The sequence below is a fragment of the Mastomys coucha genome, unplaced genomic scaffold (genome assembly GCF_008632895.1).
Source record: "Mastomys coucha isolate ucsf_1 unplaced genomic scaffold, UCSF_Mcou_1 pScaffold8, whole genome shotgun sequence".
NCBI lineage: Eukaryota > Metazoa > Chordata > Mammalia > Rodentia > Muridae > Mastomys > Mastomys coucha.
Genome location: NW_022196914.1, coordinates 7,611,714 through 7,631,747, shown reverse-complemented (window position 1 = coordinate 7,631,747; position 20,034 = coordinate 7,611,714). Strand labels below are relative to the sequence as shown.

General features: G+C 39.8%; 1 protein-coding gene across 1 annotated transcript in view; it reads right to left on the bottom strand.

The window, feature by feature from the left end:
* Adamts12 (ADAM metallopeptidase with thrombospondin type 1 motif 12) overlaps nt 1-20,034 on the bottom strand; it is a 288,229-nt gene that overhangs the window by 22,953 nt on the left and 245,242 nt on the right. The window contains exons 19-21 of the mRNA XM_031360747.1: nt 17,828-18,931; nt 9,652-9,804; nt 822-1,001 (exon numbers count right to left, since the gene is read on the bottom strand). Of these exons, the coding sequence (XP_031216607.1) occupies nt 822-1,001; nt 9,652-9,804; nt 17,828-18,931 (1,437 nt within the window). The remainder of the gene's footprint in view (nt 1-821; nt 1,002-9,651; nt 9,805-17,827; nt 18,932-20,034) is intronic.

The window sequence follows — 20,034 nt, the reverse complement described above, 5'->3', positions numbered from 1 at the left end:
TTGGCTTCACATCTTTGTTTGGTGCAAGAGTATACTTGGGAGTAGTTTTAGCCATTGATGTGTTTATCTACTGGGAAATGAGACTATCACCACCTACAACATTGTGAGAATTAAAGTAAGCAACAAACCCCCCACATACACACACACACTCACAGTGCATTATATAGATTTGGCTTCACATCTTTGTTTGGTGCAAGAGTATACTTGGGAGTAGTTTTAGCCATTGATGTGTTTATCCACTGGGAAATGAGACTATCACAATTTACCAGAGAAAAATAACCTTGTTTTCATGTTCTAGACACTAGAGTCCAGCAGAGTTCTTTATCTCACAGAAAAGATAGGCTCCCTCTCTTTTATTTGTGCAGTCATCTGTGTATTTAACTGAGATATGAATGTAAAATTATATGGGGTGAGAAGGATCTGACCATTGTTCTCGGCCCGACTGAAGAAGGCTTAGACAGGTGTGCAGGGCTATTATTATACATTGCTCATCCAAGTAGTCTATTTTGAATCATCTCGTGTTCATATCCCCAGAAGGGCCTCTGATTAAACAATATGTCCATTGTGAGACCACGTTCTAATAAAGCACTCCACTGTCATAGCTGACAACATACCATATCATTTTCCCAGTGGAATTTTTTCAGTTCCTGTAAGGTGGCTGTTTCCCCCACACAGTGCGGGGTCACTAAATGGAACTGAATCTCTGGCATGATTCCAGTGTGGAATCTTCTGTAACTTCTATACTCATGTGTTAATACAACAATTCATGGTCTATTAGACTCAGTCTCCAAGATGCTGCATGTCCCTTCTGGGTGCCATACCTGGCTCCAGGGCTCCACTTGCCATTCTCCACAAGGTTCCAGGTTACAGCTCATACTCAGAGGAGGAGGAACGCCAGCCAGGAATTGACAGTGAAATGGCCTCAGGCTCCGGTGATGGTCCAGGCTGTCCATGCACTGAACCTCACGAATCTTGAAGCCCCCACTGCAATTTCGGGAGCACTGAATGGAGAACAAAAGCAGAGATAACAACTGGATCCTTGGCATCAGGACCCCATACTCCATCACTGTGGAAGTTCAGGCTACTAGCATGGGGAGAGGTCAAGCCTAGTCTGCATGGATCATGTTTTCCTTCATATTGATGGAGAAGCAATCATATAAGCAGACCTCTTAGTTTGGATCTCCTGGCGTCAAATAAACCAACCAACCAACGAAACAACAACAAAACAGTGTTTCAATGTGTTTGGAGGTCTGTCAGCAGTGGGTGAATATCCTGGCTTTGTCTCTGGCTGATTATGGATACATAATTTCTCAGTGGATACACTTTGAGCCTCAGAGGACATATTTATAAATTGGGATGCTTTCTGTTGTCTCACAGGCTACTAGAAGACAAGAACCTGGGCTGGTCAGCACAAATTACAGATTTATTTAGCTTATATTTCCACATTGCTATTCATCACTAAAGGAAGTCAGGACTGGAACTCAAGCAGGTCAGGAAGCAGGAGCTGATACAGAGGCCATAGAGGGATGTTACCTACTGGCTTGCTTCCCCTAGCTTGCTCAACCTGCTTTCTTATAGAACCCAGGACTATCAGCCCAGAGATGGTACCACCCACAATAGGCTGGGCCCTCCCACTCTTTATCACTAATTGAGAAAGTGCCTTACAGCTGGATCTCATGGAGGCATTCCCTCACCTGAGGCTCCTTTCTCTGTGATAACTCCAGCTTGTGTCAAGTGAACACACAAAAGCAGCCAGTATAGGATGTAAGGATAAGGGCACACTCTTAAGCTGGGAGAGTCTACTGATGAGAGATACTGATGAGTATCTGTCCTCCCATTTCAACAAATGCAGGTGGTAAGGGATCAGGAAAGCACTTGAATCAAATGAGAGACAGATGAGAGACTAAGTCCCGGCTGCAGGTAGCTTAAGCCTCCAATGCTGTCCTGGTTCAAATGACACGGAAAGCTGACAGGTGAACCCTGCAATTTCCAGATACAGAGCAGGATGCAGGGACTCTTTCACAAGGTTGGAGTAGAGGGAGAGGGCTATGAATAGAGCTGATTTGGAGGCTTTCTGTGGATATGTGCCCATGAGGCAAACATTCAGTCATGGAGGCAGGTAATGACAGTTTGCCAACTCCTGTGAGTCAAACCACTGAATGGTTACTCAGTTTGTTTCTACAATATAATCCCTCCCTAAGAGGCATTATAACCTATCCTGTGTTCTGAGTCATAGATAAAACTGTTTTGTAGTGGAGCTCTGAGGGAGAAGTGAAGGTAACCAGAGTAGTCCTTCCCTTGGGACCAAAATGCCCCACCCCAGAAGGCCTTGGATGCTAGTTTGCTTGAAGTGAATACAGATATTTAGTAGGAATGGCCACCCTCTGAGTCAGCCTGTAACCTCCATGAGCATGCCTTTGCCTGGACCCTGTCAAGTTGTCAATACTAAACAGCATCATCTGTAACATGGGAAGACACGGGGCTCACTTGTCAAACAGGTAGATGTACGCTCTAATGTTTTCACAACTCAGGTATGACCAGCACTAGACAGACAGCTCCAACAAAATGCAAATTTAAAAAAATCTTTATCTTCCTCCCATGTGCTAAGCACATGTAGGAAAGTAAAAGTAGCTGCTACTTTATAATTAGCTCTATTAGGAGAAGGAAATTTCACAAGAAACAAGTATAAGATGGGATTTTATTTTCTCATGTTCTATTTGTTGCTACAAGCCACTATTCCCAACTACAATCTTCAGATTAGCATTATTCTATTGTTGAAAGTTTAGACACATTCAATGGGAAGTGAAATTTACTAACATGCTACGGGCAGTCACAAGGGAAGAAGGTCTCTAAATCTGTCCTTCTGTTTCGTTTTCAAAGGGGTCTTAGTTTCCATTAGCAAGACAGAAGTGGCAGCATATTGAAATAACATAGCATATTGAAATCACTTCACTCCTAATGCAGTTTTCCTTTTGTGTGTAGAATGCCAATTGAGGCATTCATTTTCTTCTTGCCCCACTTGTATTTCCTAAGATGGAGCCTGTGGCCCAGGTTGAGGACAGGAGTCAGGATATGGAAGCAGAAAAACTAGTTAAGGCTCTGTCAAAATCAAGTAAATGATAGTTTTCTAGTTACAGTGTCAGTTGCTTTAACTGAAATGTTTTGTAAACCAAATCAAGGTACAATGGAAATAAATTCCATTCTCTCAAGGATTTTTTGTTGTTGTTTTGATGGTAGATAAGTGTGTGATATTTTTTATCTATTTGAAAGTTTTTTATATTAAGTTTACAAAATTAAAGAAAGTAAAAATGTCTTTATTACTGAATTCTCTGATAGTAATAAAATGGAATGCCTACTCTTCCTCTTGGAGATGTTTTTGATATCTGTCATCTTTTTCACACTAGATTCATACAGAGTCCTCAGCAACATATAATGAGGAAGTTAAAGAGCATAGGGTCAGGAGGTCATCACAAGGCATTCAGTTACATCCCTGGTACCAAGTGGCTGCGTGAATGTGGATAAATTACTTCTCTAAGACTCCATTTCCTCACCGATATCAACATAAGAGTAAGCTATGTGATTAAATAGCCCCAACATTCCCAAGTATTAGAAAAGCATGGATCACAGCAATCATATTGTGTTGTGATTTGAGAATATCCAAAGTGTCAGGCCAACTATTAAACTAGGATATATTATTTAAAAGGAAGCCTTACTTTTTACCCTTTTCTTTATGCTAAACACATTCATAACACCTTTAAAATCTAGTAGTGACCCAAGAATATGTGAAGGCCACAAATGGGACTTGTTTGAGTTAAGAAACACGAGGACACAAAAGTAGATTGCTACAGAAGTGGGTCTGTATCAGGGAAGAGTCTGGGCATGAATAAGATCAAGATACAAATGTATGAGTTGTAGTAAAATTTTTGAAAACTATGGAATTCTAGTTTCTTTTAAAAATCCAGAAATATGCCGGGCGGTGGTGGCTCACGCCTTTAATCCCAGCACTTGGGAGGCAGAGGCAGGCGGATTTCTGAGTTCGAGGCCAGCCTGGTCTACAGAGTGAGTTCCAGGACAGCCAGGGCTATACAGAGAAACGCTGTCTCGAAAAACCAAAAAAAAAAAAAAAAAAAAAATCCAGAAATATTATAAAAATGTGCTTTCATTTTAATCCAGTAGGGTCAGGTGGTTTGGAGATGTGGGGCTGCTTCAGACAGTCTGCAGCATCTGACTATGATTTGCCAGTGCTCTAGCAGAGGTGTGATTTTTGCCAGCTGCAGATAGTTTCTATGATTGTGTGATGTTCAGAATTCTAGGAACTTTTAATAGTATATGTAAACACTAGGGCACCAAGGACAGAGATGGGGAGATGGGTGTTAGTGTTGTTAGTAATTCAGGGGGCGTTGGGTGTTGTTTGTTAGTAGTCCTGCTCAAAGAAGAAACAAGAGAAAAGAAATTCTAGGGGAGATCTCTCTCTCTCTCTCTCTCTCTTCTCTCCCCCCTCTCTCCCTCTCTCTCTTCTATCCTTTCTCTCCTATCTAGTGATTGGGTGAAACTGGGGGGGGGTGTTAAAGGGTGGGAAAAAGAAGAACTCACAAAGTAACAAAGATTAGCTACAACTATTTCCAAAATTCTAATTGTCCCTCTGTCCCCTTACTTTCCTTCTTCCTAGTTATTGAACAGTTGCCATGGTCCAAGCTCTGCATCTTTAATGCAAGTGCTTTGGAATGGTATGCTAAGGGGATTCACATAAATAAATGCTAGGTTGTACTCCATAAGTTACTCAAGATCTTATGATGTTACAAAGAAAGTAAGTTGGTATTACCTCATAAACTGAAGAGAGGCTTTAATTAAGGAAGGAGAGGAGTTAGACTAAATCCTTTAAGTAGACACTGAAGGTCAAACAGGCAGAAGACAGAGAATAGAGAGAATGGTGTGTAGAGAGACTCACCATCTTGATACAACATGGCTTGTCCGTAAACACATTGGGTGGAATTCAAGAAGAGGGAAAGGGAGAGCAAGGAGAGGTAGGCAGAGGCCACCAGGGAGAACCTTGCACATCAATGGTCTTGGGTCAATTTTTCTGTGGCTCCAATTACATGAGACAACTAGGTTTATATCCTGTTGTTTCCATTTAATTGCCATTCCTGTAACTATTTTTCCATAGGGATCTCTGAATTTCAGATTCTTAGTGGTATAAAGAGTGTGATGCTTTAAAAACAGATTAAATTATTAATAATCTCAGGGTCAAATAAATGAAGAGATTCTCAGTGTATCATCCACCTTCTTGCCACCGAGTTTTGCTTCTCAGGGAATGGAGACACCTGTCTAATATATAATTCTATGTGCTGGCTTTCACACATTAAATTTTAATGTTTCTGTGAATGTGATTTGGATGGTAGTGGGAATCTATGTATATTTAGTAAAATCAATGCTATTTCTCATTTTATCCATTTGTAAAACTTCAGTTTTATAAAATGTCGCAAAGCCATAGAAAATATACAAACTCAAAGACATGCAAATTTGGACTAGATAAGACAGACTAGTTAACAAATATATGAGAACTGATGGTTTTAGGACAGGCTGTAGTCTCCTCTTATTTTTCAGCAAAGCTACAGATAACAAAATCAACTGTTGCTAAAAGAAAATTTCAGTGTTGTATATGTGGGAAGACAGATTGCCCCATGGGAAAACATATTTCTGATTCATTTCAGGAAAAAATATAATTTGTTTGACTTAATTTCAAAAAGGACAGTGTTCAGTCCAAGAAACATAACAGGGAGACTGTCAAATCAGGAGTTTGCAGAATTGATGTAACACATAGATCATTCTTTTAGGAAGTGTGTGGAGCTGAAAATCATGAGTAGTTTGGGTGTCAGACCTACTGGAGGGGTTTTCAAGAACATCATTGTCATTTCTTGCATTTCTCCCACCATAAGAATAACTTTCACTCCCCTAGGAATTCATTCTAAAATTAATATGTGTCACCTGACTGATTTACATATTCATTATGGACTGTTTCCTTCCTCCTGAAATACTATAGTTGAAGTGATGACCTGTCCAATGAACTGTCTGTCAGTTGATAGCTTCTTGTAATTGACACTGTGTAGAATAAACATCATAAACAATCACTTTAAATCTCATTTTCCTCAACAGAGACTGTACATTCCTTTACTATGTTAACAATGACATTGGTTTTCTTGAAAGCTTCAGCAAACGACACCTGATGGTATTGGTGACTGCTGGCTTCTACAAGTAGTTTAAGTCACCTATTGTTTATGAACAGCTGGGCACTTTGGTTAGCACTGGGAACAACTTCTCTAGTCAGTACTCCTCTGACAGGGTTCACCTGTCCATCAACCTCTTGTTCCAAGTCCAGGAAATCAGAGGTTAGCAAATACCTAATAGTCACTCTGACCTTCACTGTTTAGCATAAATCTTGGCCAGAATTTCCCCCCTCTCCCCTGACTACCACCACACACACAGGCCTTTGCCACTTATGAATGTTTTGCACACTGCTATAGTTTAAATCAATAATGTTTTCTAAAGGCTCACGTGTGAACGTCTTGTTCTCCAGCATGATGCTGATTGGAGGTGGTAGAAATTTTAAGAAGTGGAGTGGAGTGGGTGGTCTCCTCGATGTTGGGCACAGGCCCTTGAAAGGGATTCTCACTTTTCGTTTCTGTATTGTGCTTCCCCACCAGGAGGTGGCAGCATTGCTTCACCAGGTACTTCCTATCATCCTTGCCACAGCAAAGAGATCAATAGTTCATAGATTGAATCCTCTAAATATACCTCTTCTTTTTATAACTTGATTATCTCAGGTGTTTGTTGTAGAAATAAAAGCTAATAAATATACATTTTGATCCTTATACAACCCCATAGGTTAAGTAGAAGCAGTATTATTATTTCTGACATGAATATTTTAGTCCTCCTAAGCAGCTGGAAGAATATATACTAATTAGAGACAGGGCAAGACTACCAATTCAGATGTGCCTGATTCTCAGCGCACCACTGCCTCTAGGATGGTTTTGTTTTGTTTTCTGAGACAGAGTCTTGCTATACAGTCCTAGCCACCTTTAATTCGCTATGAGGGTCAGGCCGGACTTAAATTTATGATAGTCCTGGTGCAGCCTGAGGAGTACAGCCATGCACCACCCTACCAGCTCACCTCTAGGACTTAATTGTATAGAAATATGCTGGAGTAAAGTTAAGATAATAATTTTTACTTTATTTCAGCCAGATGAATGCAGAGAGGAAGAACGATTTTTTTCTGTCTCTAGGTACCAGGAAGGTAGAAATCTAAATGGGCAACCTTGTTTCCTGTCAAACATGAAAACTGCACACAAGAGCTGCTTAACTCAGGCCTAACCCTTAATCTAAGGGCCCACTTAGAGCCAGAAATCAGCCAAGATACGTCAATCCAATTGATCATGGTAGTAGGGATATCCCTGGAGAGTAACTGGGTGCCTAAGGTCTAATGTTAGTGGGCTCAGGGGAGTCTGTAATTCAGCCTGGATTGTAAGGAGGCTAAGTCTTCATATTTGGGTAGATATTTGTAGACTAATCATAGGTAAAGTGGAAATTTTAGTTTTGAGAACTCTGAAAAAGCAAACTGTCAACTGAAAAAATAGACTCCCTGGTGGATAGAGGAGGGAGGATTCTGGAGAAATCCCAGATATGAGCTCTGGAGTCTTTCATCTGGTGACTTTCCACCAGTTAGAATTCCTTAGGCTCAACTTAACCATCAGGAAGGACTGTCTTTTCATGTCATCATTTCCATGGAAGTGATTATCCTCCATGCCAAGTGGATGGAATTTTGGGACATGGGCAACACTTGGCAAAGTCTGAATCTGAGACATTTCTTTAGGTAATTTTTTGGATATGAAGTATGATTTATAGATAAGTGGTATGTCTTTGTTGTATTCTGGATTTGTTATTAGTTGGAAGGGGAAAAAAACCTCAAAGGAATGTGAATTTATCCTTTAAAAACTTATAGTAGCAACACAGAAAGCAGGAGGTTGAGGAGTTGTTAGAACATGTAGTGAAATTCTGAAGGAGTTAGCCCTCTCTTTCCCAAATGCCGAATCTTCCTTTGAGGGGAGGGTCGTAAGGTGCAACTGTGATGTTTTATGCTCTTGTCTGAAGATGAGTCTGCCTAGTGGGTAAGTCTGTCCAGTGAGATGCCTCACGGTCTTCTTCTGGGACTTGCTGCCAGACAAAGGAGCTAATGCCTAGATCTTGGAGGGTCCTGAGCCTCTGCAGACTTTCTAGGTAGTTTTCTCTTTTCCAAAGTCTTAGCTGTTATAAGAATCTGGTTCTCTGGAGAGGTGACAGGCATCCAGGGAAGTCTAGCATTGGGCATTTATAAGACACAGAAGGGGTACCCATAGCTCACACCTGCTCCTGCTCCCTGCCTGGCCCCAAACTCTGCTACTGACTGCTGTGTCTCCCAAGATCTGACTCAACTTCAGTACAGGATGATGGGCATATGGCCTGACTAGGTACCTTCAAAGCACCTGGATTAACTGGAAGATTTTTACCTGCCCCTTTCTCAAGAGACCTTGTAAAACAAGGTTGTAAAATACATACTAATATGGGAACATACCTTTTATGTTGTTTGTTTTTGAGAGCGGGTTTTATGTAGCCCAGATTGAACTAGAACTTATGCTATAGCTCAGGATGACTCTTAACCAATGATTATCTTCCCTTGGATCCTGTGATTACAGACATATACTATCATGGAATATACTTTTTAGTGGTCAGATTATTCTTTAAAGTATCATCACCAATCTTCAACATCACCACCACCACCACCACCACCACCATTATTATTATTATTATTATTATTATTATTATTATTATTATTATTATTATCATTTACTATGTGTGTATGTTCATGTGTAAAGGTTAGAAGTCAGGATTGGGTCCCCTGAAGTTGCAGCTTCAGGTGGTTTTTAGCCACCTTGTGTGGATACTGGGAGCTAGATTCAGTTCCTCTGTGAGAACAGAAAGCACTCTTAACTGCTGGACCATTCCTCTAGACCCAGATTATTCTTTTTTTATATTTTTATTTTTTATTAGATAGTTTCATTATTTACATTTCAAATGTTATCCTCTTTCCTGGTTTCCTCTCTGAAAAAAAAAAAAAAGCCCTATTCCCTCCCCAACCCCTGCTCACCAACCCACCCTCTCATACTTCCTGGCCCTAGCATATTCCCCTACACTGGGGAATGCTTCTGCTTTATTTTCATTTCAGACAAGTGAAACTTTTTTTTGCAAAGAGTCATTGAGCCATGACTTAATTATATATGTACAATGTATAATTATTCATTATACAATTATAATTTTCATGCAGTGAAAAATTGAAATAATTGAGAAGTATTGAACTGCATGCTAGACAAAGCAACTCATTTCGAAAACGTTTTCTTGAGCTTATCTCAAGACAGTGATGATACACAGATAAAACTTTGCATGTTAGCAACAAGTCTGACTTCTAGGTCTTCTATAACTAGAGTGAGCCAATGGTCCTTGCTTTTTAAGGAGACATACAGAAGGGAGGCAGGAAGAGAGACAATAGAAGAGTAGACATTTTTTGGCAAGTGCTCCTATAGGGTCCGCCCCTTTCCCTGAAAACACAGTGTCAAAGATTACCTTGCTCCAGTTTCCCACATGCCAGCCAGCACAGGGGCGGAGGTGGCACTTCTTAGCAGGGTCTGGCCTCTGAATGGTGGCACAGTCAGCATTCACCCCGGTGCTACAGTCCACGCTCCTCCAGTAGGCCCCCAGCCCACAGGTGGTGGAGCACTGCAGCAGGACGAGAGAAGAGAAGACAGACTGAGAGCTTTTCTCAGGATCACCCATCACCAGGGGCCTGGAGCCAAAGGTTTCCTGTCCCAGATGCTAAGGTTGCCCCAGATATAAATAAACACAAACTTTGAATGTCTGGATGAATAGTTTCAAACGAAGGGCTTTACTATCTGAAGTTAGGGATGACCCAGCTGCATATCAATGGAAAACACATGAAAATATGCTTTTCCTTGATCCATATACTGACACAAATGCCTGGGCCACAGGCACACTGCTGTACCACTCCAGCTCAGAAAGGTTGTCAGATGTGAGCATCTGCCCCACAGCACATGTCCAATGTGGCAATGACTTTTACCCTCTTTCTTTCAATGGCAACTTTGTGCCACTGGTTAGTACTATTATAGGCTGGACAAAGACGCTGAAGCTTAATGCTGGTTTGCCCATGGAGAAAGAAGGGGTGTTCTCCCTCCAGAGGCCATGTAATATACTCTGTAGTATGTCTCAAACTCTAGCATCTCTAGGTAACATCCAGGAACTCTGCTAACTGCAGATTCGAGATTCTACATTTTCACAAAGTGCAGATGGTGCTGCCACTATTGGCTCTCAGACCACAGACCTGGAGTAGGGAAGAACTTAAAGAAGGCTGCCCTTCACGCCTTGATCTGGTGGCAAAGAATGAGGTAGTGAACTTTTCCATGGATACAGTTTATTTTTCTCAAGGTGCTTCCTTTATTATCCCAAGTTTAGCTTACAATAACATTGAAGAGTACACGGTTTGTCCCATTTTATCTTTTCCTCTCCTTGTATCCTTGTCCTGTTCACTCTTTGGAAAGGGTCATTTCTGAATACATAAAAGATCTGAGCATATTTAAAAGAAAGTTTCTTTTGATAAATTATATAAATCAAGATCTGCCTCATGTTTCCTTGGCTACACCTTTGCCTTCTATACAACTTGGTTTTTCATTTGGTGCAAATTTTGGTATATAAAGTATCTATTATCTATCTATCTATCTGTCTATCTATCTACTATCTATATGTAATTATGTGTGCATGCCTGTGTATGTGTATATGTGTGTTTATATACATATGTATAAAATATACATGTATGTGTAGTCACATTTATATCTTAGGTAAATTGTAGAATACCAGAATGGGAAAGGTAGAAAACACCCAAGGTCATAATCTTATTTCAATTTTCATTTATAGAAGCAATTTCTTCTCATCCTTACAATCAGTTAGGACTTGATCTGAGTCTTTCTGGCATCTCCTTGAATGTTTAGTAAAGACCACATCATGGGTTAGGCCCACCAATGTTCTCCATTCACTCTCACACTCTCATCAGAAATGGAATCAAATTAAGGCTGTTTTTCTATTGTCTTTTGACTACTAGGACATGGCGGCTAAAGCTATGCTAGTTACCAGGTTTTGCTTTCTGCTTTTGCTCTGGACTCTGCTTTCACCTTGAGCATAATCCTGGGCCACATATTAGAGGACAAGAGCCAACATGAAACAGAATCAGGCAATTCAGCTGAAGCCACCCCAGGCCAGCTTTCAGCTGATCCCTAGCAGGGACCTAAGAGAACAGGCTGAGGCTGATAGAGCCTCTAGCTTTGAGGGTACCACTATGCAGTGAATAGTCACAGTTCTGCTACTTGCTGACAGTGTGAGATTTTGTGGACTATGGATTGCCCTAAGCCTGCAAAACTGGAGACAAGTGCAGGATCCCTTGAGTCGCCAGGAAGGAAGGAAGCTCACGCATGTATACTACCTTGCAGAAGCTCACACAGACAGTATGCTGTGCTGGTAATTTAATATTTTTACATAGAAGGAAAATAAATATAACATTTAGGAAAGTCTAGGAAAGTTGCTAATGATACCACATTGCTAGGCTAGTAATGATCCCATTAAATCTCAAGAGATAGCCGTAGTTTTCTGTGCCACATTTATGTGGAAAATCATATATATTATTTCCAGAGCTTGAAGTTTTATTCTCCTCATCAGAATTGGTTTAACTTCCTTTGACAGTTTCTATTTAGTCATCCTGCAATGGTCCAAAAGTAAATCTGACAAGAGGAAATCCATAGAAAATAGGAAAAGCAAAACAAAAATCACATTCTGTAGATTAGAGTTTTTCTTAAATTTTATCACGTTCAAATTGGAAGTAGGAGATGGGAGGAAACAAGAGGACTTTGAGGAAGAGGAAGGGTAACTTCATTCTGTCCTGGGGCCTTGGCAGCAACTGACCCATCAGGTCAAGAATCAGGTGTGGGATGCTGGAACGGGAGCAGCTTTGGAGGGTCAGGTCAGCAGCACCTGAAAAATAGCTCTGAAAAGATGTGGAAATTATAGTCTCACCTTCATTCTGCTGCACTACATTTAATGGACTGGCCCAGGGGATCTGATTGAAAGAAGAATTCAATGAGATGAGGGATTCTGTCAAAATAAGGGCATAGCAATACACAGGACATAACACTTACATTTTCTGTTATGTGAACACAAATTGAAAACTCCCCTGCTTCTTGTTTTGTGCCTGCTGTTCTTCTGTAGCCCACAGATTTTTTTTATACTAATCTTAAGAGTTAGCTGACCATCACCGACTTAGAGATGAGGAAACCGAGGGAGTGTTAGGATACAGTTACTCAGGGTTCAAGTCCAGCAAGTGCATTTTCAAACTGCATGCCTTTTTATAGAGTTGACCTGGGTTTTTGCATCCATTATTAATTCTGAAACCTTAATTAGTAAAAGAGATGTGTGATATACAGTGAGGGCCTTGGGCAATCTTTTAATGCAGGAGAAAGGCTGAGAGCATATCCTAAGAGAGACTTCAAATCAAGCCCTAGGAATCTTTAAAAATGATTTCTGGGTTAGGGATCAGAAAAGCTTTACAGAAGACAAAGCTGAAGATGACCCCAAAGGACATGCAGGGTGTGAGAGCAGAGTGGGCAGGGTAGGAGAGCCCAGGCAGAAGCATCATGCATGAGAACCTTGGACAAGGACATAGAAGATAAAGGAGACTGGGCACTTTAGAGTTCTGAAGCGCAAATTGGATGCAGAATAGCAGCAAGACTAGAAAGTCAGTTTATACAAAGCTACAACTCCAATTTGAAGTTTCTTTAGACTGTTCCCCCTTTTTATCCCCCCCTTGTATTATGGAGAGAGTGCATGTCATCTGATTTGTATGTATTGAAAAGGCAGATGTATATAAGCAGGACATTGGAATAGTTAGAACAAGCCTCTTATGTCTCTTCTAGTGGTCTGTGGAGAGGGTCAGAAAAGGGAAAGAATGCACAGACCAGCAGTGAGGTGAAGGCAGGTGTCTTAGGCAAAAGTATGCACCAAGGGGTCTGCATTCCTAACTACTGAAGTACCATTGGTACTTTGGGCTTGGGAATCTTTCCTTAGAAAAGATTTTCCTGAGTACTACAGGGATTTTAATTACTTTTGTCTCTCATATATAAAATGTGATCATTATTTAATAACCACCAAAAGTGCCATCCTCCCCCTCCCAAGTTCTTCCTACTATCAGCCTAGGAACCACTCAGCCTCCAACTAGCAGGAAACAAAAAGGAGATGACCAAATTGATGAGGTCTTCTGACTTCAAGCACTACTAAGGCTTGTTCTAATGGGGTGGAGGCAGATTGGCATCAAGGGTGATGCTTAACTTTCTGAGACATTGTAATTGACAGACGAGTGATCTGTTTACTGAAAAACACAGCTTCAGAAACTGGCAGACATAAGCATCAGGGGCCCTGAGATACTCAAAAGCCCAAGGCTTCCATTCTGAATTCTGACTTTCTCTGGTAAATCCATTCATGACACATTTTTTTTTTTCTAAAAAATACATAAAGGGAATAGTTACTAATCCCTGCCATATAGGGGTCCCTGCCAAGTAGAGAGCTCTAATTCTCATTATATTCTTGTTGCTCTAAAAGGCTCAAATGATCCAGTTCCTTTTCTGGAGCCAAACTTCTTAGGTGACAGCAGTTTTGGTGCCTATAACACTGTTGCCAACTTTCTGGTAGATTATGATAAATTCAATAAGACAATTAGTTTTGTCAAGGTCGAATGATAGCATTGAGTTCAAATGAATTATGTCTTGATTTATTATAATCAAAATGCTTAAAACTCTGAGATCAAAAGTCATTATAGTTTATGTCTACTCTATTATGTTTTCATTTTCTTGGATATAGTAACTTAAATTTTAGTATACTGAATTGATAAACATTTGTCAACTGCATAGCATCTATTGAACATCATCAGGACAAAAACACTGCAATGTACTTAAAACCAGAAATGGTACAACTGCCCTGGGATTTGAGCATGGAAAAAAGATAAGAGGATGGGTCATTCCCAAATGAATACTTGTTTTAGTACTTCTTTACTTATTCCCAGGATGTCATTATGCATCCCAGGATGATCTGGAACTTGCTCTGCAGTCCAAGATGGTTTTGAATTCAGTCACCAGGACCTTTAAACTTCCATACTAACTTCTGATTCGAGGAGAGCTGTCTACGCTTACTAACTGTCCTAGTGTAGAGCTTACCCCCACCACTATTATTGAGATAGTCTCCTAAAGGGTCCTCCCTTCCTACTGTAGCTTCCATCTAAGCACCAAGCCTGCTCTCCCCAGTGTCATCAGAGACCTGCCAATGATAAAGTGCAAAAGTTGGCTCAGTCCTAAATACAAAAGGTACCCCCTCTCTTTGTATAAGTCTTCCCTATTCTATTATTTCTTACTAGGCTTCCCCATGGGGTACCTTTTTAGCCATCCCTTTAAAACATGGGTGCTTTCTAGGTTTCCATTCTTGGGCCACAGGTCTTTGTATGCAGTATGTAGGTAGCTTTTGGGTAACCTTACTCAATTTCAAGTCTATACCTACCACTTATTGATCATAGCTGCTAAACCTATCTCTAGTTATTGCCTTCCTCAAGAATCCCAGAGCCATACACACAAAAACCTGCTAGCTCTACCTAGACATCCCAGAGGCATGTAAGGCCATACCCATTGAGTTGCTTGACACACATGAAGACAACAGCCTCTCTCTGCTCCTTAGGGATATGGCATGATTTTAGAAAGAAAAATATGTTTTGAGAGTACTATTTGAAAGAAATCATTCTAAGAAACCCTGAGAAAGTCAATTTTACTTTAAGATTTCTACACTGAATCAATGGTGGTGATATCATAGGAGCTATTTGCTTTTTTTTTTTTTTTTTTTTTTTTTTTTTTAATTCAGAAGTAACCGGTAGGTGCCCTGTCTGTGTTGTTATAAAATATGTTCTTGTGGAATACATGTTTTTTCTCATCTGTCTACTTTGTGTCTTCATACAACTGACTTTGCTTTTATACGTAATATGATCAAAGAAACATCAAATAAAAGCAAAGGCATGGAGGATGGTAATGTTTTCTGATTTGCAAAGTAAGGGATTGTGGTATTTTAGTTATCCACCCAAGTTCCAATCCCTGCTCCTTCAGTTGGTGTGTGTGATTCTAGTTACTTAACTTCTCTCAAGTTCACATCTAGTGTGTCATCACTCTTCTTGGGCTGCAGTATTGCAGTAGAGAGCTCATGCTAATTAGCTTAAAATGCTACTTCTAACATACCTCCAGGCTTATTAGTTTTCACTGTCAGCTCTTGTCACTACAGTACTTTTGAATTTATCAGACAGGAAATATGACTAAAACTTTGGACTATGAGACACATTTGTCTCTTCAATAAATGAAATCATTATGAGCACAAACATCTTTTTATCTCCGAAGCCAGTATTTTTGTGAATAGAGATAAGATGTTGATTCACCAATGAAAAATGTGATAACTCACTTTAGAACATAAATGCATGGGAAAACATAGTTCAAATGGAAATAATTACAGATTTCGCATAGAAACTTTTTGAGTTTTGAATTTACCCATATGTTGCTGGTAAAGTCAATAACATTGCGCATGGAGGCTGGTTAATTAAGAACACTTCCCTCTTAATCTGTAAATTGTTGCCAGAATTCAGCATAGAGACAGTAGGTTATAGAGAAAAGACAAAGTCCATCACCCCACTGAATGTGAGCCCTTGGACATTTACTTAGCCATTAGCATCTTAGGCTACTTGTGCGTCAGCATGCATGAGGTAGACATCATCTACTCTCTAGGACAGCTAAAGGAAAAGCCATAAGAGACAATATATGAGAATGTTCTGGAAATTAGCATGCCTTATAAATTGCTTTAACTATATTTTTATTATTATATTAACAGCTCTATATATTATATAGAAGGTTGTTATTAATTAACTGCTGTATTTTGGCTCTCTTTAGAAAAGAAAGTAAAACATAACATTTAAAAAAAACTTGAATTATTTGAATGTGTAGTTACATTAATTTATAAATTCATATACTAAGCTTATTATTACATTTTAAAATTAAAATAGGTAAGAAATCATTTTGGTACCTCAAAGGATATAGAAATAGAAAACTAAATATCTAGTCAAATTTCTAAAGCTTGAAAGTAGGGGCTAACATTTTATCATAATGCATAGTTCTTCTTAAATATTACAATTCTTTCAATGAGCCATAGTGAATTTTTTAATGAAGCCACTCAAAATGAGCAAACAAACAAAAAAGAATTAGATAATGAAGGTTGGTAAATATCTCTGCAAGTAAGTAAAGTTCATAATATGCAATTATATATTAATAAAGCAGCTTAACTATGTCACAGGTAGAAAGGGCATCCTTTGATAGGTATTTCCTCTCAAGCTTGTTATGACCACAAAAATAAAAATACTAAATATTTATATAAAATCAAATGATTTATCTGTCTTCTTTGATATATATGCATATATATCCCATATATATACATCCCATATATATATACATATACATACATATATAATCTTTTGATAATCCCTTTGATAAATATCAATCCATATATACATATATATGTATATACACATATATATATATATCCCTTGAGAATAGAATGGAATGTACATGGAAATAAAAAATAGTTGACATGGTAAGCTCTAGAATTGTTTGAGAGAGTTTGTCTCAGATTTCCATTCCAATTGTGGTTATTTTACAAATTTAAACAAAGTCTGAGCTTTAGCTTTCTGATGGAAATGTGAAGCTAGACTCCTGTAGCTGTCACTCATCATAGTCACCTAGTAGCATGTGTCACCTTTGGAGTGCACAGCTGAAGGGACACCAGAGATGCCCCACCCTAGGCATACAGACTGTAGCTTAAACACCAGACACAGATAGATGACGAATTCTCCATGCTCACACAGTAACTGGTTCAGGTCTCCTAATAGAAACTTCTTCTCAGTTTTATCGTATATCTTTCCTTTAGTATTTATAAACAATGTATAAGTATATACTTGTATGTACACTTGTTTTATAAATGATATATTTATTCTTCTCCTTTCCATTTGGGTAGCTGCCATAGAGATGGTTGTAATTGTCATTATGTATGTTTTTCACCTATCTATCTATCTATCTGTCTGTCTGTCTGTCTGTCTGTCTGTCTATCTGTCTGCCTATCTATCTATCTTCTATCTATCTATCTGTCTATCTGTCTGTCTGTCTATCTATCTATCTTCTATCTTTCTACTTACCTATCATCTATCTACAATCTATTATCTAGCTGTCTATCATATATCAATAATCATTATCTATCACCTACCTATTATCCATCTTTCTTTCATTTCCTCCCTCTCCTCTCTCCATCTCCCTCCCTTCTCTCTACATCACTCCTTCTCCTTTTTCTTTACATTCCCCTTTTTTCTTTCTCTTTCATGTCAACAAAATCTTATTATGTAACCAGGCTGGCTTCCAAATCTGCTCTGGATTCAGGCTAGCATTCAATTCACAATCTACCTGTCCCAGCCTCCCAAGAGCTAAGATTACAAATATGTATCTCCATACCCATTTAGAAATTTTAAAGCAAGTTCATTTGGAATTTGCACAATATACCATTCCTAGACATTTTCCATAAGAAATCAAGTCTAAGATAAGAAACAGGAAACATAATCTCTTACTTTACTCCAATTTCCAACAACCCAGTATGCAGGGTTGTGGTCCTTCATGAGATGCTTGTAATCGGAAGCATTTAGCAAAAATCCCTCAGCAATCAGACTGGAGGCGTCTTCCTCAGTCAGGACAGGCCCAGAGCCTTGAGTTGGATTTGTATTATTTGGCAATGCCAATTGGTCATGGTTTCCTAACTTCTCTGAGGGTGCTGGCTGGTAGTCTCCTCCAAGAGGGAGTGGAATCCTCCTTGAATTTTCAGTGATCATCCCCTCATTCTTGGGTGTCTCATTTTTGAAGGACCAGGCAGGTAATGAGCCTTCCATCGTTGTGATGAGGGGAGGCCATGAGGGCTCTTCCCCAACATAAGATGTTGGTGGAGGTCCAAGTGGTATTTCTGCATCCGTGTCCATGGGTGCATCAGGCCCAGGTACTCTGATCTTGTTCCATATCACAGAGTTACTTTCGTCCTTGTTCAAAGGCTGGTCACTGTCTTCCCCTGAACCACTATGTATCTCCACGTCTGGATCTGTGGTCATGGTGCTATAAAATGGAGTTACCTGCCAAGTCATAGCATTGCTAGATGATAAGCCAGAATCGCTTGTTGTGGTTGCCCAAAAGTCACCCTCTGAAGTAGGACCTATAGCTGAACTGGAAACATTTTCATCATCGGGTTGGATACTCAAAGACCAAGATGTCAGGGGGGCCTGGGAAGTGCTTCGAGAAGTTAGGATGTAGGAGTCCTCTTCAACTTGGGTTGAATTATTCTGCCATCCTATCCCATCTGGATCTTCTTGGGATGCTATGGTGGAGCCAAGGTTGTTGATTGCAGGAATACTTGTGCTCACAGACTCAGGCACTGTGGGTGTGGACAGTGGTGTAGGCCTGGGGGTAGGTGCTGGGATGGGCTTGAAGGGGTCATGTTCTGATGTTTGATTTTTCCCACTGGGAGCTGTATCTTTATTGGGTTTTAGAACTCTACGGCTGGATGGGCACTGCTGGAGGCCACACAGAGCTCGACTGTTGGGTTTCCTTGTCTTGTCACATGGTTCATTAAGGTTTTTGGCACATGTGACACTGCGAATCCGCACTCCACCACCACAGGAAACAGAGCACTGGAAAAGAGAGACAGCTATTAGCTTACTGGGAGAAGATGCCTTTCTTCTCTCATGGTCAGGCCCAGTGGCGATCGAATTGCGAAGTTAATGCTCTAATGCCATTTGGTTTCTATGCTTTCAGTTTTCCACTCTCTCCTTGAGACCAGCCAGGCCCCAGAACCGATCTGAACAAAACCCATGATACAGTCAAACTAAAGGTTTTTAGAGTCTTGATAACTGGACATCACTATCTACAAGAAGTGCAATGAATTAAATTGTTCCCCCATTACTACTCTTCTGCAAAGACTATTATCTCTTAGGGCTATGAAGCTATTGAATCACTACAATAATGTTCCCAGATTCTCAGAATTGTACTAAACTAGCTATGCGAAAGGTTTTATACTTAGAAGATGATTTTTAGAATTCATGCTTTTTCTCCCAAGTGTCAGTTATTTATCTATGACAGGTAGGATTCTGTTAAAAACTAGATACTCACCATACTCAAATATACTTAAAATCTAAGGTTTTTTTTTCCTGAACTTGAAAGATGAAAAGTTAATCAAGGGTGGAAAATATACTTTCTCAAAGAATTGGTTTCTTCCATCAGTAGGACAGTAATATGCACACTGGGAATGTGCTATGTCTCCTATTCTAACTCCCTTTTACATTCTGGATGGTTTGGGCATCCAGATTCCCTTTTGCAGGGAGCAGGGGAACCCCAACAGGGCATCCCATCTTCTCAGTTTACTGTAAAACCTGTTTCATCCACCTCTATGCCCACTAATCATACATAGCTGCTATATAATACGGGAAAGTTAGTTAGTTTAAAAATTCATACTTTTGCCAAACTTGCTCCATTTTTTTTTCCCAATGACATGTTAATTCAACCAACAAGTAGCTGGCACTGGAACATGGAATACTCAGGTTCCTTTGCCATCCATTTTACGTTGATTTATATTCTCTCTCTTGTATCATTGACATCAAAGCAGACTTCTTAAGGGTATGCCTGCATAATATCTGATAGATTTCACAGGGCCTCCTAGCTATTATTCTGTGTGATATTTGCAACATCTCTTCAGGATTTTCAAGGCAGGGGGGATTATTCAACCCCCCCCCCCCCC